We start from the raw sequence: 19,385 nt of genomic DNA on the forward strand, positions 1-19,385 counted from the left end.
GAGACAAAAAAATAAGTGCAACATATGTTTTTAGCCATTACTTTCCATACTTTTCATCCTTACAGTAAAATTGTTAAAAGCTCTTTATTTAGGTCTTTAATGAACAATTAATTTTTGTGGGTGGTCTGAGAACACAGCCTCAAGTCAGGAAATCTGGTTTATAAGTCTCCCTCTGATTTCCTGAACTCTTTTGCAAGACTTTTAACCACTCTAAATCTGACTTTCTAACACATGTTTAACAACAACAGTATTCAACCGCTGTCCAGGGGGAATATATTTTGGAGCTGATGAGGGTTAGACTGATACAAAAGCCCTAACTTTAAAAAATACTCTATGTACGTTTACTTTTCACCCCAAGAATCTAAGTCTTCATCACCATACCACCTGAAATTCACAGGAGAAAAAAGAGGCAGGTAGGAAAAGTAATACATATTTTGAGTAGGATTCATATTATTCAGCAGCATAATTTCTTTTTTTTTTAAAGAGGATTTCTCTAAACAGTGGAAATTTGCACATGTAAATCAAGAAATATTGGCTACCCAGTTAGAAATGGCAAAGGATTTTGAAATAAAAATTGGACAGTAGGAAGTTTTTGCTTTTGTTTTGGTTGTATAGGAAAACTTGAGCTTTCATGATGGCTGCTATTTAGGTCTTAGTCATCAACTTACATCCATTCAATCCCTTCCGGTTGAATTTAGGCAAAGGAAAACACTTGTTTCCAGGTAGGTAGCTGATTCTATATTATGGGTCACCACTGACCAAGAGGAACAGTGTTGGGATTAATTTTTTGTTTTAATTTGGGAGTTTATTCACCCTGATGCCCCAAGTACAAGGGAGGCAGTTTTGCATCCTTACATGAGATGGTTTGTAAATAGGTATCTTTTGGATACAGAATTCTATGTTAGACTTTTAGATTTTATAAAGCAAATTAATAAAAATAGTTCTTACAGTAGTGTTATAGCTATACCCTTATGTAGTTCAAACCCATGGTATCATTTAATTATTAAAACTTGAGTGGAAAAACGTAGCATTTGAGGCCTGTAAAAATTAACAAGCCTTCCATTTATCTCTCTTTGGTCCTGGAAATGACTGGAGCACTGGGAAAGAATTTTCATTAATATGAGATGGACAAAATAGCCTAAGGGAATACACTGCATTGATGTATACATTGAAACTTGCCCGAATGGCTTGATACCACAGGTTACCAGCTAACATCGGCTGAGTGTTACGATCTTCGGAGCAACCGTGTGGTTGCTGACCAGTACTGTCACTATTACCCCGAGAACATCAAACCCAAGCCTAAGCTTCAGGAGTGCAACTTGGATCCTTGTCCAGCCAGGTCAGTCACATTTACCAGTTTATTTACTGTAAACATAAATCAAGTTCAAATAAGCTTCTTGAATTAAAAAGTGTTTAGTTTAAAATAAGTAAGTGCTGCTGCCCGGTGTCCATTCTTAGTCATGGGTTATTAGGACCCCTGCCTCTTACTCTTGCTGCTGTAGAATGCCACCGCAGGGTCCATGGGTTTTCCATTGGTAGAGCTGCAAGTAAAGCACTCTGCAGAGCATTTTCTCTTCTGATTTCATTTCATTCCGGTTACTTGTTTCTACTCTTAACAAACGTGATGGTACAGTGTTCTCAGGATTCTTTTTAGCCTGTGGTGGGCCACACCAATGAACTAGAATAAAAATCAGCCTTAGAACAGTTCTTCCACATTTAAATAAGCTCAGCCTTTGTTGAATAGAAAGCAGGGCTGATTTCTAATAGATTTTTTTTACGATCTTTTTAATTAGAAGCCCTAAAGAAACACTTGACACTTGCCATATATGTTTACTTTGGGGAAACCATAGTTGGCCCTCAGTTATTTGCAGGATCGATAACCAGACTGATGAATGAAATATTCCTGATGATAAGTAGTCATAGAAGTATGGGTCAGGAATCTTTTCATGGTGAACATTTGCCTTTTTAATTTCAACACTTCCTGGGCATTCTCTTTGTTAATATGGCTTAGTCATCCTCACAAGTGGGAGAGGATGTATGAAAATTGTTCTCCTACAAAACTCATCATGTAGAACAAAAGATAGGGAATCCTTTCCTAGAGCCTTGGATTTCTGAGGAATACCTCAGTTATTTTTTTTTAAATCATAGCTTACTAATTATATATTCATAAAATTTGAATAGATGGACTACTACATGAGCCAAGTGGATGAAAATTACTCTATCTTTGAATTGTAGGCAATTTGAGTTTTTGTTTTCTGCTGTTAATTTTCTAAAGTATATTTTCTTGTATTCTTTCTGCCTCACATTCAGAAATTCTAAATTCTACATGTGATATGAAATATCTAATATTAATTTACTCATAGAAATCATATTATCTAGCCGGTAAAAGTGAACTCAAAATAACAGATTTTCATTAAAGAAATAGAAGAATAGATATTTTATAAATATATAATTTAGGTGAAGTTTAATTTTGCTTCATATTCCACCAGAAAATTACATTTTAAAGATTGGCTATGGTATAAAAACTAAATGAGGTGTGAAAATTTTGCTTGGACCTCTTTATTTTGGAAATATTAAGGATATGAGGTATTTTTAGCCAAGATAATTCTAACTCATGCAATTCAACCCTAGTTTAAAGTTTTCTAGTTATTACATGCATCTTTATCCATATCTATACCAGGAGGACCAGTGACTGAAAAGCATAATTATCTCAATTCAAACAGTTTGACTTAGCCATAGAGAGATTTTGAAGCTCTTATATATATTTCCAAGAAAATTTATGTGTGTATTTCTAGGAGAAATGAAGGATTCCCCTCCCATAATTGCATGTAAAGCTTTTCCCCTCTACTCAAAAAAAAAAAAAAAAAAAAAAAAAACTTCAGTGAAGAGATGGTCATGAAAAACAGCTGTGAAATAAAAGTATTTTTTAACAATTTTAAGAAACATGTTTATAATCAGAAAAAATCCACTCATTTTTTTCTGGTTTCTGATTTTTACCCATCTTCTGTTGTAGTAATATTTTTGGCCTATTTCTTATTATTTAAGAGCAAAAGGCCATTCTACATTGAAGGAATTTTGTAAAATTGATGCTTTTTCTATGTCTGTGTTATTTTAAAACATCTAATACAGCACATGTATAAATGTTGGGACAGGTGGCTATTAAAAAAGAGAGAAAGAAGTGGGAAAAGGAGAAAGGAAAAATAAGAAGTGAATGTCAGGATGCTGCTTTTTTATTACAGAGGTAATTAAACAAAGCTGTAAAAATTAAGACTGAGCAGAAAGAAAAGTTTAAGAGGAAACTGCTTTAGGAAAGGTAGATACTCTAGTCTGAGGGTAAGATAGTGCACAATTGCTATGAAATTCACTGAACTCATTTACACACCTGGGATCAGAGCAACCTTTCTGAATTTCAAGAGAAAATAAGAAGTGATAGTCTGAGAAAAGGAGTTAAAGAAACTCAATAAAATAAGTCTGCCTTCCCATCAGACATAGCAGAATCAAGCACTCAAGGAACTGTTTTCTAACTATAGATTTAATTGCTTAATAATGATATTAAGGGCTTCCCTGGTGTCTCAGATGGTAAAGAATCTGCCTACAATGTGGGAGATGCAGGTTCAATCCCTGGTTTGGGAAGATTCCCTGATGAAGGGAATGGCTACCTACTCCAGGTATTCTTGCCTCAAGAATCCCATGGATTATCCCGTGGACAGAGCAGCCTGGCAGATTACAGTCCCTGGGGTCGCAAAGAGTCAGACAGGACTGAGCAAGTAACACTTTCACTTTTCTAGTGACATTAAACCAACACCTTTGTTGGTGACAATAAACTAACCTCTTTGTGTCCAAACTTAGAAGCCCCTAAAAGGGAAAACACAAGATGTATTTAGAACAGATAAAGTCTCATATTTTGGAATATCAAAAGAAATTTATTAGTCATTGAGATAGATCTTTACTTTTCCTGTATTATACTAGGATTGTGAGCCTCTTATTTGAAAGTAAAATCCCATTTAGGTAGCCACATTTATTCCCTGTCAAGATTGGGAAGTACCATGGACAGCAAAAAGACCCTTCTGGACCTTATTTTTCCCACCCACTAGTGGGGGTGAGAACGTTATTTGTTGCATTAAGTTAGTGATTTTCCAACTGTACCTATAAGCAGCTGTTGTTCCATGGAGTTGCTTCATTAAATTTCATTTTATATATTTCAAAGTATAATGGCACCCCACTCCAGGACTCTTGCCTGGATTATCCCATGGATGGAGGAGCCTGGTGGGCTGCAGTCCAAGGGGTTGTGAAGAGTCGGACACTGAGCAACTGAGAGACTTCACTTTGACTTTTCACTTTCATGCATTGGAGGAGGAAATGGCAGCCCACTCCAGTGTTCTTGCTTGGAGAATCCCAGGGACAGGGGAGCCTGGTGGGCTGCCGTCTATGGGGTCGCACAGAGTCGGACACGACTGAAGTGAATTAGCAGCAGCAGCAGCAGAAGTATATTTAAACAATAACTCACAAAAAGTATACTCAAACATAAACTAATCTTAACTTGTTCAGGCTAAGCTAAATTGTAAAAATTGTTGTAGCAACAGTAAAACTATTTCACTACCAAAGGAAATACTTTTTGCCCTCATTGTTAAGTTCTTCTATTAGGATCTGTTTAAATATCCTAAGATTAAGGTGAACTATAAAAATCGTTAGCATTAGCAACTGCTTCTATGGAATAAGAATTTTCTCATTACTACACATATAAAACCAAAATAACTCAGAAATAAACAGGATGTGATAACCATTACTATAACCCTTAACGCCCAGTTTTCCTGTTTACCAGAATAGCCTCACTGTTCTCATTAATTTGCTTTATAATTAGTCAGTGTTATACATTTGAACTAATGAAAGACATCACTTACTCATTTCACTCACCAACAGCATCCATAGATCTCCATGGTTGTAGATGGATTCATCTAGTCATTCTTGGGGCTAAAGAGATGGTTGACATATAGCCTATTCTTTCCAAAATAATTTTTATGTTTTCATGGCTTTTTTCTGATTTCTCATGCACTAACTCAGAAATTTTGATACGTTAAAAGACTTATGAAAACAATAAAATTCACTAATAATTTCCAGTTGCCACAGATAATCCAGTTTTATCTGTAGCTCATAACATAGGTAAGGATATTCTTATATGATAGACACTTAGAATTCAGTGACTTAGCATTCTTGGTTTCCATTATTCAAAAGCAAGCCCGAATGTTTGTGACATGTAGTAACTTGACATTTTGCTGAGACAGGAATTTTAATTCCTCTCACTGTATGACCAACAACTGAGCTTACCTGGGGGCCAGCTGCTCCATCCCAGAAAAGCTGTATTGCTCTCTGCTGGTGTCGTTTATACAGTCACTTTAATGACGTGATAAAATACTTTGTTTCCAGGCCAAAAACAGTCTCAAAAAGGAAGCCAGAGCAATGCTTATAATGAGAAGGAAGAGAAAGTGAAGTTAAAAATTTAATAACATTTAGCTGAAATGAAGACTTTCTCACTGGTGCCTCAGAGCTATGGCATCTCATCAAATACTATATACACATATGCTGTATGTTTTGGTAGTGGTCCCAACATGGGCACTCCTAGAAGTCCAGAGGCATATCACTTCTGGATATCAGAGATCTGGGCATGTTTAACTTGCGGGAGCCTGGTGGGCTATATTCCATGGGTCTCAAAGAGTCAGACACGACTGAGCACACTGCTTCACTGATTTAACACTATAGTTCCTAAGATGCTTGTCATCTTATCAAATATAAAATCCTTGTACCTGCCATGCTATAATCATAGCTTCCATTTTACACAAGAGAAAATTGTGTTTTTGTTTTTGTTTTTTTAACATAGTGCCTCCTGCTTTATGCAATAGTTTGTGTGATCGTTGCTTCTTGGTCGAAGGGTAAAGTTGATCATGTGCCCAGAAAGTTTCCAAATGTATGCCTGTGGTTCAGCAAAAACTAAAAAGGCATAGTTTTAGTTCCACTAATAAGCACCTTATGTTTTTTGAGTGTCTTTCAGTGTAAAAAAAAACAAAAAAATTCTACATTTGGCCATACATATCTCAGTCTAGGAGACTGGTGAGACTGTTAAGGCTGTCTAGGGGAAATTATGCAAGACATTGTTTGTGAGAAGATCAGAGAACCACCTTTTCAGATTTTTTTTTTTTTTTTGGCACAGACTTCTGCTTTTCTCTCCAAGGCAGTAATGAAGGGGGCTTAAATTGGCAAGGGTTTTTTAAGCGAAAAATGCTCTCACTCATCACACTATCATGGTCACAGCCATTAGCAAACAAATCTGTTTTTTGCTGAAACTACATCCAGATTCTCCCTCCCCTCAAGGAATTCAGAGCAACAGTCCTAAGCAAATGCCCAAACTTGTATACCCCATGTTGCAGTTCTTGGTGAGTTCAAGTGGACTTTTTTTGTCCAGCTCCATTTAATTTGACAGCAAATTGCATAAGTCACCCCTGGCCATGGACCAAAGTGTGAACAAAAGCTCAGAACTGAATCCTAATGCAACTGAAATCCTGAGGCAAGAGAAATCTGTATCGTGAGTGGCAGTATATGCAGTGGACGTGTAAAACCCAGTCACAGTCACTTGGTGACTGATTAGTCCAGTGGCGATACAGCGGTTATTACAGTACCATGGTGACTAGGAAGGCAACTCTGGAGTGACACTGCTTGGCTTGAGATCCTGGTTCTGTCACTTACTGGTTTGAGTAGCCTTTGGTGAATTACTTGTTCTCACTAAGCCTCAGTTTTCTCATCCTCTGAGGTAAGGATAATAGCTACTTACCTCATAGAGTTGTCATGAGGAATAAATGGTATAATACTTTTCAAGAGCTTAGTAGAGTGCCTGACACATGATAAGCACTCAATAAATATTAGTGGCTGCAGCTATTATGACTAAGATCACGGTTATGATAATGTTGATGTTACTTCAGAGAAACTCCTAAACTCACCAAAAAATCAGCTTTCTCTTCCATGAAAGGAGTTGGAACTCTAAAATTGTGTACGGGGCTATAACGGTAGTCCTCTGTTATTGTTTTAGCAACAAGAGGCACAAATTCCTAGGAAATAGCTTCATGAAAGCAATTCATATTTATCAGATTTTTTTTAATAAACATGACCCTGAGAAATTAGATAATTAGCAAAGTGTCATTATCTAAAATCCCCACTTAACCACTTAACGATCTGTGAGACATTGCCATTTAATCTGCGTAGGGTTTATGTCTTGTCTATCTCCAAAAAGGGAGAACTCCATGTAAGAGCTAAGCAGTGGTTTATTCAGTAAGCGGTTAAAGTATAATGAAATGTTTTCCTAGTCACGAAGCTCTTGTTTTATTAAAATAGGTAAATTATCTAGAGAAGTGACAACTTCCTTCTTTTCTCTCAACCTCATTTAAATATACTACTTTAAGTAGCTAATGAATAAGCAATAAAAAAATACCATTGTAAAATCTCATTTGCACTTTCATGCATTTATGATGAGATAAATAAAGCATAATTCTGTTGCCGTTTAGAGAGCATCGTCATACCCGTCCCAGGTTTATAGACCTCATACCCATCATGAGACAATCCAGACAATCAGCTCTAACTCATTTATTGGGACAATTCAGTTATTCCACCGAGCCAGCTCATCACTAATAATAATGATCATTTTGTATATGTAAAGTATAATTATTTATGCAGTTCTTTTAATTAACTTGTAAGTGAAGAGAACAGGTATTATCATCCTTCTCAGTTTTACCTTCAATCTATCAGTTTGGCTTTACTGGCTTTACTAACTTTACTGAACTTCCCTAGGCCTTAGCTTTGCCATCTGTCAAATGAATATAGTATTTCTGTCATAGAGTAACTATAAGGAGTAAATAGGATGATGCATGTACAGCTCCTTGCAGGATGCCAAGCACTCAACAAAATTCAGTTATTGTTACTGAGAACCAGTCTATAAAATGGCTTCTTGCCAATGTTACTTCTACTTGAAGTTTCTACAGTGCTTTCACATCCTTTATCTCTATTCAGTTTTACCTTTTCTAGGAGATCAGTAAGACAAAGATAATCATCTGTATTTACAGACAAAAAACTAAAGCCCAAAGAGGTTATGAGACCTGCTGCAAGTCAGGGTGGGCAAAGAAAAGCTGGATCATGAACCTATGTGCCTCTACATCTAGAGAACCTCCTGTATCACATGAACCCTGATCACCCGATTGCTGGTGTTGCATGATGCCTTCAGCAACCCATGAGATCTGGTTTAAGCCCACTGTAGACCTCCACAGCCAGCACAACACTGCCAACCATATCAGTGCAAAACTTGGTACCCTGGGTCTTTGAATTGACCACATATGCCAATTAAGCAAGTCTCTTTCATGTCAGTGTAAATACTGATGTTTACTCAAACAATTAGCAAATCACTTAGGTCAGTATGAGAAGAGCTAAACAAAGTCCAGGGAAATATTAGTCCCATTTATTTAAAAGCAATTCTGAAATTCCATTCATTAATATCAAGAACATTTAACCATTGAAATATAGTTGTGAGGAAATAATGATATTTTGGATCAAATGATCAAAAACTCTCCATTAGTTGGTCCTATAGCAAGAAATGAATATATATGTTTAAAATGTTTTCAAATCCTGGACAATGAAGCAGGGTTCTTTTGGTCTGATTCTTAAAGATAAATGAATGTTGATAGGTACCATGTTACCATGTGGTAGTTACCATGTTGAAAAAAGTGTTTAACCTATTTATAGAATGTTCCTTGTTTTCTAGATCCTAATTTGCCTCTCTAAATGACAGGGATACCTGCAGTGTTTCATAAAGTAACCAAATTTCAAATAGGAGAGCTTTTGAGTTGAGTACCTAGTTTAGTGGTTTACAGTCTGTGAACCACAGAACTCTGAATTCTGTCCTCAGGAGCCAGTACAAATGGGACAGATAAGATAGAGTTCCATGAGATAGGTTTCCAGGTACTCGTTCTTCATCATAAAACTCCTGATTTCATACAATACTTAGATTTTGCAGAAGGCCAATGCAGAAGTCCAAATGTAATGCACTCAAAAGTCACTCAGAAAGAAAATTAACAGAGTAGAGAACAGAGCTTGCATCTCCCAATTCCTCAGGGGGCCCCTGTCCTCATTACGCCATGCTATTTTGCATTCTGCCACTCATGAGAAAGCAGATGCTTGAGTCTCTTCCAACTTTTTATTACTTTTCTCCTCCCCCATTATAAACATTTGCTTGGGAAGAGATTGGTTTCTATTGCCTTGTAGTTGTTGAGAGATTACTCTCTTCTGTGCCAGAACCGTTCCCACCACCCACAATTTCATTCATCTTTTTTACTGAGTACCAATCCTGTGCCAAGTTCTGTGCTTGGTACCATGGCAAATTCAAGTCAACCAGAATCTGGACCACAACACTGCCCAGGGGAACTTGAGTTGTACAGTTACGAAACAGCGTGCTCTCTAAAAAGACACAAGAGACAAACAGGGAAGAGAAGATTGTTTTTAAAACTGTCATGGCTGTTTCTGGGAGATGCCCAACAGAAGAGATGTAGAGTCTAGCCAAGCAGCTTAGAAGCACAATTGCCATTCAACTATCTTCCTCGGTCCCAGGTCACCCAATCACCCCTGCCTGCCAGAGCAGCCAAACCAGTCTCTAAAATAGTCTGCCCTTCACACAGGTGGCAGAGCTAGCAAAAAACAAGGAGTGGGACTAGAGACGTGCATCATCTTTAGTGCAGCTTGTTTAGGAGTTTCTTTAACCTTGTTCATTTGCTTTCTTTCATTCAGGATGGTAGTTGTATTGCTTGCTTTTATGTATGCACGTCAATGGCATGAATTCATTGGCTGATTATTTACTAATTACCTCTGTGCAGAGAACTGTGTTAAAAGATAGAGTAAAGAACCAATATGGATTTTGTCCCATGGTGTTAAACTAAAGAAAATGGTTACATGGTTAAAAGTTAGTAGACAGTTAGAAGTGATGAGGGGAGCTTGTGCTATGGGTGTTTGAAAAAGGAAGAGAAAATTGTCTGGCTAGATGTTGAGAGGAAACATAAGGACAGGCTTTAGAAGAGGTAGCACTTGATTTCACCAGGTGTTATGGACATCACTGGGAAGTAAAGTATCTGTTGCTATGACGACAGTGAGCTGGATTGGAGCAGGCAGTGCCTGCAGGCAGAGAGAACTGTTAGGAGGATAATGCAAAGGGGGCTAGATTCCTGTCAGCGAGATACATTTGGCAGACATCACAACTGGAAGAACTCAGTGTCTGTAGGGAACATGGGAAAGAGAGGAAGCAACGATGACCCACAGTACCCAGCCAGGGTGGATGGGAGAAGGGCAGTGTTCTGAACAGTAACAGTGATCAGGAGAAGAGACACTTTGCAGGGGAAGAAAATGAATTGTCTGAAAATGGTGAGTTTGACAAACTGAGAGCACATCCAGCTGTCAGGATATCAGAAATGAGGCTCTGCAGCCCCAGAGAAGAGGCAAGAGGTTGTGAGAGAGGCACTGAAAGGGAGTGTGGAAGCCATGAAAGTGGCTCCTTGTGATCCATTTCCAGAAGAACCCAGAACCTGGCAAATCAGATGCTCATAGAATTGATAGTTATATTAGGGCTTTTCTTGGAAAGAAAGATTTATCACAACAAGTAAATTTCACACCTGAGTAGTGTGAGCCTGAATATGGCTTGATTTTTAAAGTCAAGGATATTGTTCTAAAATAGCTCCTAAGATGGTTTCAGGACACAGACTCAATCATCTTTAAATGACATGTGGAAATTGAGATGACAGTCTCATTTCATCCATTTATATCATGCTTTCAAATGTTTCTGTCTTTTGCTTTCTCAGAGTTGAATTTTGTAATTTTGTTTTACTTAAATGTTCTAATTCCTGAAAATAGGGAAGCATAAAAAGGAAGAAAGGGAAAAACCACCCTTAATCCAAACACCAGGAACTAACAACTGTTTTCAGTCCTTTTCTAATATATTTGTACATACATACACACACATATATATAGACTTTACAAAAATGATTATATAGACAATATATACATGAGTTTTCTTTATATAGTGGGTTACATTGCCTATTCTATTTTGTACGGGATTTTTTCATTTGACATTGCATTTGAACATTTTCCATGTCATTAAAAAATGGTTCAAAAGTCTTCATGTTATATACTGCATACTATTTCTATGAATTTGTCATGACAGGAAGCATTCTAGTGTCGTTGGACACGCGCTATGAGAGGATGACGTGCGAGTCTTTCTTCTACTTATACCACATGAGTTCATGGTGACCCCTTCTTCATCCTCATCTTCTCTTCTTCCCATCATGACCCCTGATTTGGGAGACTTTAGATGGAATCAGGCCACTGTCCTACATAGAAAGTACATGAGCAGTCAGAATGGTGAAGGCAATGGAGAATGAATCATTTCACCCCAAAACCAACTGTTCACTATATTTTCCATCGTGATCATTTTTTAAAAAGTTACTTTCGCCTCCTTCCCCACCCCCTCATGTTCAGACACATGTCTGAATCCATACATATATGTGCAGGCACACACATGCACATGCAAAGCAAGACCGAAGCATGGAAAGAACTTCTTACAGTCCCTAAATGACGTTCTTTTTCATCATTCTTCAGTAGGTACACTTTGTCTAAGAAAGAGACAAAGTGCCTTAAGAGTAAGCGATAGAAAGTTGAGTTTAGGCAGCACTGCCTGGCCCTCTGTGACAGTGTGGTGAAAGGCCAGGGCCATGGCATAAACCCCAAGAGAGCGCGGAGCCCATGCGCATGAACATGCATCAACAGGGCTGGACAGAGCACCATTGTTTTGATAATCTTTCTGTTTTCACAGGTGCCATGGAGTCATTTTATGAGTCTTCACCATGACCTATGCCATAGAAAGACAAATATAGCTATAGTTTTGCTGAATCCAGATTTAAAGCTTCTTGTTCAAACAGAAACATAATTTCTCAATCAGTCCAATGCGAAGCCCAACATCTTGAATTCTATAACTCCCTCTTTTTTCCCCTTCTTTCCTTCTAGCCTGTCTCCTTCAATATTACTACTTCCATTTTAAATATCATCAGCTGATAAATCAGTTGGCAGGGATCTACAACAGTTCATTCTAATATTCAGAATGACAAATCATAACTATAAATCTTTCCAGGAAAGAAGGCTGCCATATACATTTCTACATTTAGATCTCGATCTAGGCATGAGAAAAGATACTAGGGTTAGCGAAAATATAACTGCAAAGTCAGTTCTATGTAGTCCTTAATTATCTACTATCAGACCTAGGTTATTAGAAGAACTTTGGAAGGTTGGAATTCTATCAAAAACAGTTCTTTTAGAAAAAAATTTTCCTTAATGATTAGGCAGAATTACTGGGAAGTAATCACATGATCCTAACAAAAGACAGGATTTACCTTTCATATCTGATTTCTTGTCAAAATAAGATCAAAATGAATAGGATGTTTCTGTACCTTGGAAAAGCATGGAGAAAAGTTTAATGTTAATATTCATCCCATTCTTGTGTTCATTAAGAGTCTTGGGATTTTGAGCTTCCTCAAAAGGCATCATTCATTTTCATGAACATTGTTACTGAAGGGTAGTACACATACATGTACCATGAAAATTTAATCATATAAGTGAATACCTTTAGCCATTCAAATCAACTAAAGAAAACTTAGTCATGTGAGATAACTAAATTAGTTCTTCAACGTTTGTACTTCTTGAGAAATCTGCATTCAAAGATTTGTTTCCCATTTTCTCTCAAACTTAATTTTCCCTTACCTTTTAGTAATTTCTCCAGGAACTACCCTTTTTATTACTCCATCTTTCCTCCTTATCTGTCATGATGTCCAGCCAGTACTATTTTTTTTCTTACTGTTCCATAGTATACCTAGTTCACTGTTTCCACCCAAAAGCTTAGGTTTGCTAGCCATATTAAAATCACATGCTATATCATTCTGTATCAGAGCGTAAGGTCAAAGTGAGTCTTAATATGTCCATTTTTACATAAACATTTTACTGAATATGTATATATAAATATATACTCACCCATTCATCCCAGATTAGAATACATGAGTTCCTTGAGTTTTCAGAAGAGGAAGTTGCTATCATTTATCAGTTGTAAAATAAGTGCTCACGACCTACCATGCTTTGCCCAGCATTTGACAGCAAATACATGTCATCCACAGATTGAGCTCAGTCTCCCACTCTTGATAGAGAGTTTGTTTTATCTGAGATTCATGAGTCATAAATCTCCCACAAGTTAGGGGGCTCAGCAAGAAGAAAGTCTTGTCAATTGGAGGCTTTACTTGAAATCAGTGAGGTAGGTCCCTGTACTTTATTAGACTCCTAAAGGCCTCTGAGGACTTTCACGTAATATCATATAATATATGATATTATATGAATATATAATATCATATCTTGTGAATCCATTAATGGCACCCCACTCCATTACTCTTGCCTGGAAAATCCCATGGATGGAGGAGCCTAGTGGGCTGCAGTCCATGGGGTTGCTAAGAGTTGGACTCGACTGATCAACTTCACTTTCACTTTTCACTTTCATGCATTGGAGAAAGAAATGGCAACCCACTCCAGTGTTCCTGCCTGGAGAATCCCAGGGACGGGGGAGACTGGTGGGCTGCTGTCTATGGGGTCGCACAAAGTCGGACACGACTGAAGCGACTTAGCAGCAGCAAAGGCCTCTGAGGACTTTCACATAATATCATATAATATATGATATTATATGAATATATAATATCATATCTTGTTAATCCATTAGCCATATAGCCTAAAATATCATTTCTTCTGGCTCCTTTAGTCTTTATCCTTAAATCTCACAGGTTTCCCAGGGCACCAGATATACTAACAACAGTCAAAACAATCACCACCACCAGTTAACACCATATCACATTTTATAGACCACCAAAAAATGTTTCATCTTTATTATCTCATTTTAACTGCCCTACCTTTGTTTTGGTAGGGAACATGCTTTTGTTGATAGTTGCCTACTGTGTTCACTCATTCCCCTTCCCTTTTTAATATAACCAAGTTATATTAAAATCTCCAGATTTTACTCAGGTCCTTACCTATTTGCTAATGCACAGTACGTAGTATTGTCAGTCCCCAGGTACATACTCTTACATATAGCTCTCTCTTTCATCAGGAACAAGACAGTAACTATAAAATTGCTTGGTGAGCATCTGGAAGTAACATTAATAATGATGATCATAATGACCTCATAGGATGTATAATTGGGGCGATTAAAGAACATTTACAAGCTTATTGTGTCATAGTTAATGATAAGGTGCCAAGTTTTCTTGCCACCACCCTTTCCCCTGGTATTTCCTGCTTGGATCAGAGAACTAATTATAGTAAACGGTGCCCTGTCAAAGAACTTGCCCCATCCTCAAAAGGATGCTAGCATAAAGATATTGAACTGTTTTAGTGTTGTTTTTTTAGAGATGATTTATTAATGTTATTTTGCATTTGTCTAAAAAATTGTTTAATGTAATCATTTAGTGTTTATTTTATTGTGTGTACCTTCTACTCAGAGGGTTGGCATTATTGTTCCTAACAGTGACGGATACAAGCAGATCATGCCCTATGACATCTACCATCCCCTTCCTCGGTACGTAACTCAATCATCCTGATGCTAGAATTAGTAACTCAGTCTTCTGCTTCTTATATATATACTAGATTTTGTGTTTTTCTGTAAAAAAATAAGATGGTAGATAGTATATTTTGCAATCCCTCCTGAACTTTGCTTTTGAATAACACTGGTCTGCTCAGACTGTAAGCTTGTCATTCAAAAACCGTTTTAAGATAGGATTGGATTACATTGCAGTGGACACAGTAATTCACTCTGATTAGATACAGTGTATGGGTTTATGTTATGTCTTTCTTTCACTCCCTTTGTCCTTTTCTGTGTTTCCTCTGCAATAGGACCCTAGTCATTAAAGCACTGTTGCTAACTGTTAAACAAACACTGCCTGAATTATTATCCAAATACCGCAAATGTGAAATTCCAGATGTGGTATTACTCTGCATAGGGTCTTTGAATATCCTTCTTTTTGTTCCAGAGAAATTAATTAAATACAAAAAGGCAGTTTTTTCATATCCTTATTGTTCATAACATTTGGTGGGGAGGGGAGTTTTGTTATTTTCTAAAACAGAATATTCCAGGTACTGCATTGCTTTTTTAAAGTACAGTATTTTCTAAAACTAGAAAATATTAAAGTGACTGAGAAACTTTTCAAAGAACTTATCCTCTTTATTAATATATTTATAAGAAAACTGGAGAAGCTGAAAAACATGCTAGCTACTGAGCATATCGCCTGCCACCTTAGAAACAGCCCCCCAGAGAGCAGAAATTAGACTTGAGTTTGAAGCCACCTCTGTGCTAAGCAAGACTTTTGCTCTCTTGTCCTCACTCACTGGGGCTTCAGAGAGTCAGCTGCTGTTTAGAACCCAAGGTTTCAATCAGATCACAAATAGTTGGAAATAATCCATGGTGGTTTGCTCCATCTCAGACTAAGCAAAGCCCTCAAAATGATTGTATTTGGAACTGTAAAATAAAGCAAAGTTTGATTGAAAATCTTCAAATACTTTGAATTGAACTACAAAAAGGGGACCTTGAGGTTTTTTAGTTCAGCTGCCCCGTGATGCTTCATTCTCCCACCCTTCACATCCATTCAACACACATGTGTAAACACATATATTTACACAAATAGGCATAAATGTGTATTTACTGCAGATGCTTCCCTCGTAGCTCAGTTGATAAAGAATCTGCCTGCAATGCAGGAGACCCTGGTTCAATTCCTGGTTCAGGAAGGTCCTCTGGAGAAGGGAAAGTCTACCCACTCCAGTATTCTGGCCTGGAGAATTCCGTGGACTGTATAGTCCATGGGGTCACAAGGAGTCTGACACAACTGAGCAACTTTCACTCACTCACTGCAGATGCATTCCAATATAGGTATACATACATATATATGTATATATATATGTATACACACACACATGTACATGGGCTTCCCTGGTGGCTCAGCAGTAAAGATTCTGCCTGCAATGCAGGAGACTGGGGTTTGATCCCTGGATCAGGAAGATCCTCTAAAGGAGGGCATGGCAACCCACTCCAGTATTCTTGCTTAGAGAATCCCATGGACAGAGGAACCTGGCAGGCTACACTTCATAGGGTCACAAAGAGTCAGATACGACTGAGCAACTTAGCAGCAGCAGCAGCGTACACGTACACGCACACATGTATAAACCAATGCAAGTGTTATCCGGGTTCTACTTAAATACTTCCAGTGACTAGCATGAAACTTACTTTTCACCATTTTGATGGTGGTGTAAAGAAAGGGGGCACTTGGTTAATGCTATATATAATTGTTTAGGGATTTTTTAAAAGTGTTTTTCACTGAGGAGTTACTTCATTCATCAGCTCCCTCCCTTTTTCCTATGTCTATATTGATAAAGACAGTAAATGACTTAAGAATGCTACTGTTGTATCCTTTTTCTGGTTTGATCCAGAACCAAACATGAAAAAAAAACGGAATGAAACAGAGAAATATCAATTTAACTGCACCAAGATTTCTTTGATTTCAACCCCCATATCTGTAAAGTAAGTATTCATAGGACACATGTATCTGGCTGTGCAAAGCCCATGTGATTTGAGATAAAGGCATAGCTGGGTGTCAGGGGTAAGAACATCAAGTTGATGTTTGTCCTGTAACGGTCCTCCTCAATTTCTTCCATGTCTGTGATCTCTCCTGTTTATATTTCTCTGGTGTGACTAATGCCTGTCCTAGGTTAAACTTGATTTCTTATGTATTCGGATGTCCCCCGAGTGCTTGAAGATGTATTCTCAATGGCAGACTGAGATGAAGGCGCTTGATGTTTGTTTGCTCCCTGTCTTATGCACTTTGGCCTGTCCATGCATCCCAATGGGAGAAGACAACTAGATGATAAACAGACTGTAGTTATTAGCCCATGCACTTCTGTTACTAAATTAATTCTGAAGTTAGATATTCTGCTTTAGTGATAAAGCCTTAGTAAATGGAAGCTATTTCTATGGATATTTTCATGGATATTCTTCTTTCTTAAGAAGAATAAAGACTCAAAATGTTTCTCAGAGGGCAGCTACTTACTGATCGAGACTTTGCGTACTGAAATTATTTAAATGTGTTTAAGACCACAAGATACAAAACACAGTGAATGAATTTTTAATTGTTTTTTCTTGCTTTCAGTCTTTGACTATAATCATATCTGAATATAATTTAAGAACACATTCTGATGAATTATCTTTAATTTATAATTAATATTTGCAATTTTTCCACATAATCATTAATTTTGAGAATTTCTTAAACTAAATACACAATGGACTTTAAAAATTAAAAGCCAAAGGAGTTAAAATATATGACCTCATCTGTTATTCTTCTAGGGCAAGATTCTTGGATATATATATTTTTTTTTTTTCCCAAATACTTACCTGGTCCCTGTTTTGAGATATTCTAACTGATGTCCTCTCTGAGCTATTGTTATACTTTCTTTAAAGAACAAAGATATTTTTCTTTGAAATTCCACATAATCCTATTATTATGTAAGGATTTGCATTATAGTTTTTCACATATAGAACTATAGTTAATCCTGGAACCATACTATAAATGCCTGGAATAATATTCACATCATTTGTCTTTCCATGATCACTGACAATGAAAAGGATACTTATTACTGTTTATGAAATTACACCATGGATCAGGTCCAAGTGTTGAGACAGAAATTAATCACTGTCTCTTCAGAAGGGTCAACTTTAGGGATATTAGAGTACCAATTAGGAAATGTGCTCTTTTTATGGCACCTTAATGTTTTAAGGGATTAAATGCCCATTCAAAAGCATATTCCCAGTTCACTGTCAAATCGAGTCTAATGTGAATTGGTTCTTACACGTTCAGCTTAATTTTAGTCTGAATCAGACCTGTTATCCACTTCCAGCTCTCCAGAGATTTACATGGAGACAAATGAGAATTGGTCTCACCCTTTTGGAAGAGAAACTCTATAGAGCTGCTTCCTTCTATTGAAAGGGAACAGAGATTCTCCAAAGGACTAACCAGAGGGCCTCAGTTTCCCCATAATAACATTTTCTTCTGTGTCTCCTGGGGAAATATGCAGAGGAAAATATTGTATTTGGCAGCATGTTTGGGCTGTTGGCAGTGGAGATAACAGTTGTTGCCTAGACTTGAACAGTACAGAGAATTGTGGAGGAAAATTCTCTGTAAGTGGGAAACATATGTTATCCAGGCTCATGCAAAAGAGAAATCAGGCTCACAATGCACGTGAAATCCCATGTAAAGCATAGTTCACATCTCCATGGCATGCCTGTGCAGTGTTTTTAGATTTAACTATTCAAGTGGATCAACTTGGTGACATTTTGTTTCTCTCTCATTAAAATGGTATCTCTCATAATTTTAAGAGAAATTCTTAGAGTGCCTTACCAGTCCTCATAAACAAGCAGACTAGATAGGCAAGAAAGAAAAACTAGCCCCTGCATTTCTGTTCTTACAAATTTGACATTCTCTAAACCTCCAAGAAGAATCAGGCAAAGATATCTCTCTGCCTCTGGCCTCAAATGCATCAAGCTGTGGAGAGAATTGAAAAATCAGTGAAATTCTCTTAAATGCTGTTGACAACATTGTTATTTTTCCCCTTACTTTACTGTATACGTAGATTCCAATGCCATGAGCTTTTGAACCAAAGCCAAACTTTTCATAGTTCCAGGAGTTCTTGATTGGAGAAGTGCTAACTGTCAGTACCTCACCCCAGGAACTAGGGAACACATAGGTAACACCTATATTGACACTTTGGCTTCTTAATGATGATACAGTTTGGACATCAGAATTATACTGAATCCATGCAGTCCCAAAGTTGATGACCGTAGAACCAAGGGAGAAAGGGTGTTTAGTTTACCTTGATCTTTCATGAGCTCCGCATGTAAAAGTATCCAGAAGCTAAGTAATGAAGTATTGCGCTGAAAGTGAGAAGTATTAGCCCAGGTAAAAACTATTAGAATTAATTGATTAACCAATTTTAGTCTTAAGATAGATATTTAGATACACAGATGTTGGACAGATGCAAATATATATTAATAAAATATAAAATAATATAAATATTATATATAAATATACATACACCCACACAAATACACATACAGAGAAAATATATATTAAAACTATAAGGAAAAGTACTGAACAGCCCTCTTTTGAGTAGGTGATGGACCCCACAGATAGCCTTGTAGACAGTTCTCAGAGTAATTTCTTACATTTGTGTAGAGCTTCAAGGTTGAC

General features: G+C 37.2%; 1 protein-coding gene across 4 annotated transcripts in view; it reads left to right on the forward strand.

Annotated features, from left to right (window-relative positions):
- Positions 1-19,385, forward strand: part of ADAMTSL1 (ADAMTS like 1) — a 1,118,714-nt gene that overhangs the window by 842,230 nt on the left and 257,099 nt on the right. For 2 of the 4 annotated variants that reach the window (XM_042244881.1, XM_004004390.5), the window contains 2 exons: positions 1,201-1,339; positions 14,624-14,674. In XM_042244881.1, the coding sequence (XP_042100815.1) occupies positions 1,201-1,339; positions 14,624-14,674 (190 nt within the window). The remainder of the gene's footprint in view (positions 1-1,200; positions 1,340-14,623; positions 14,675-19,385) is intronic. The other 2 variants (XM_042244882.1, XM_060409520.1) reach the window with 1 other exon arrangement.

The sequence above is a fragment of the Ovis aries genome, chromosome 2 (genome assembly GCF_016772045.2).
Source record: "Ovis aries strain OAR_USU_Benz2616 breed Rambouillet chromosome 2, ARS-UI_Ramb_v3.0, whole genome shotgun sequence".
NCBI classification, from domain to species: domain Eukaryota; kingdom Metazoa; phylum Chordata; class Mammalia; order Artiodactyla; family Bovidae; genus Ovis; species Ovis aries.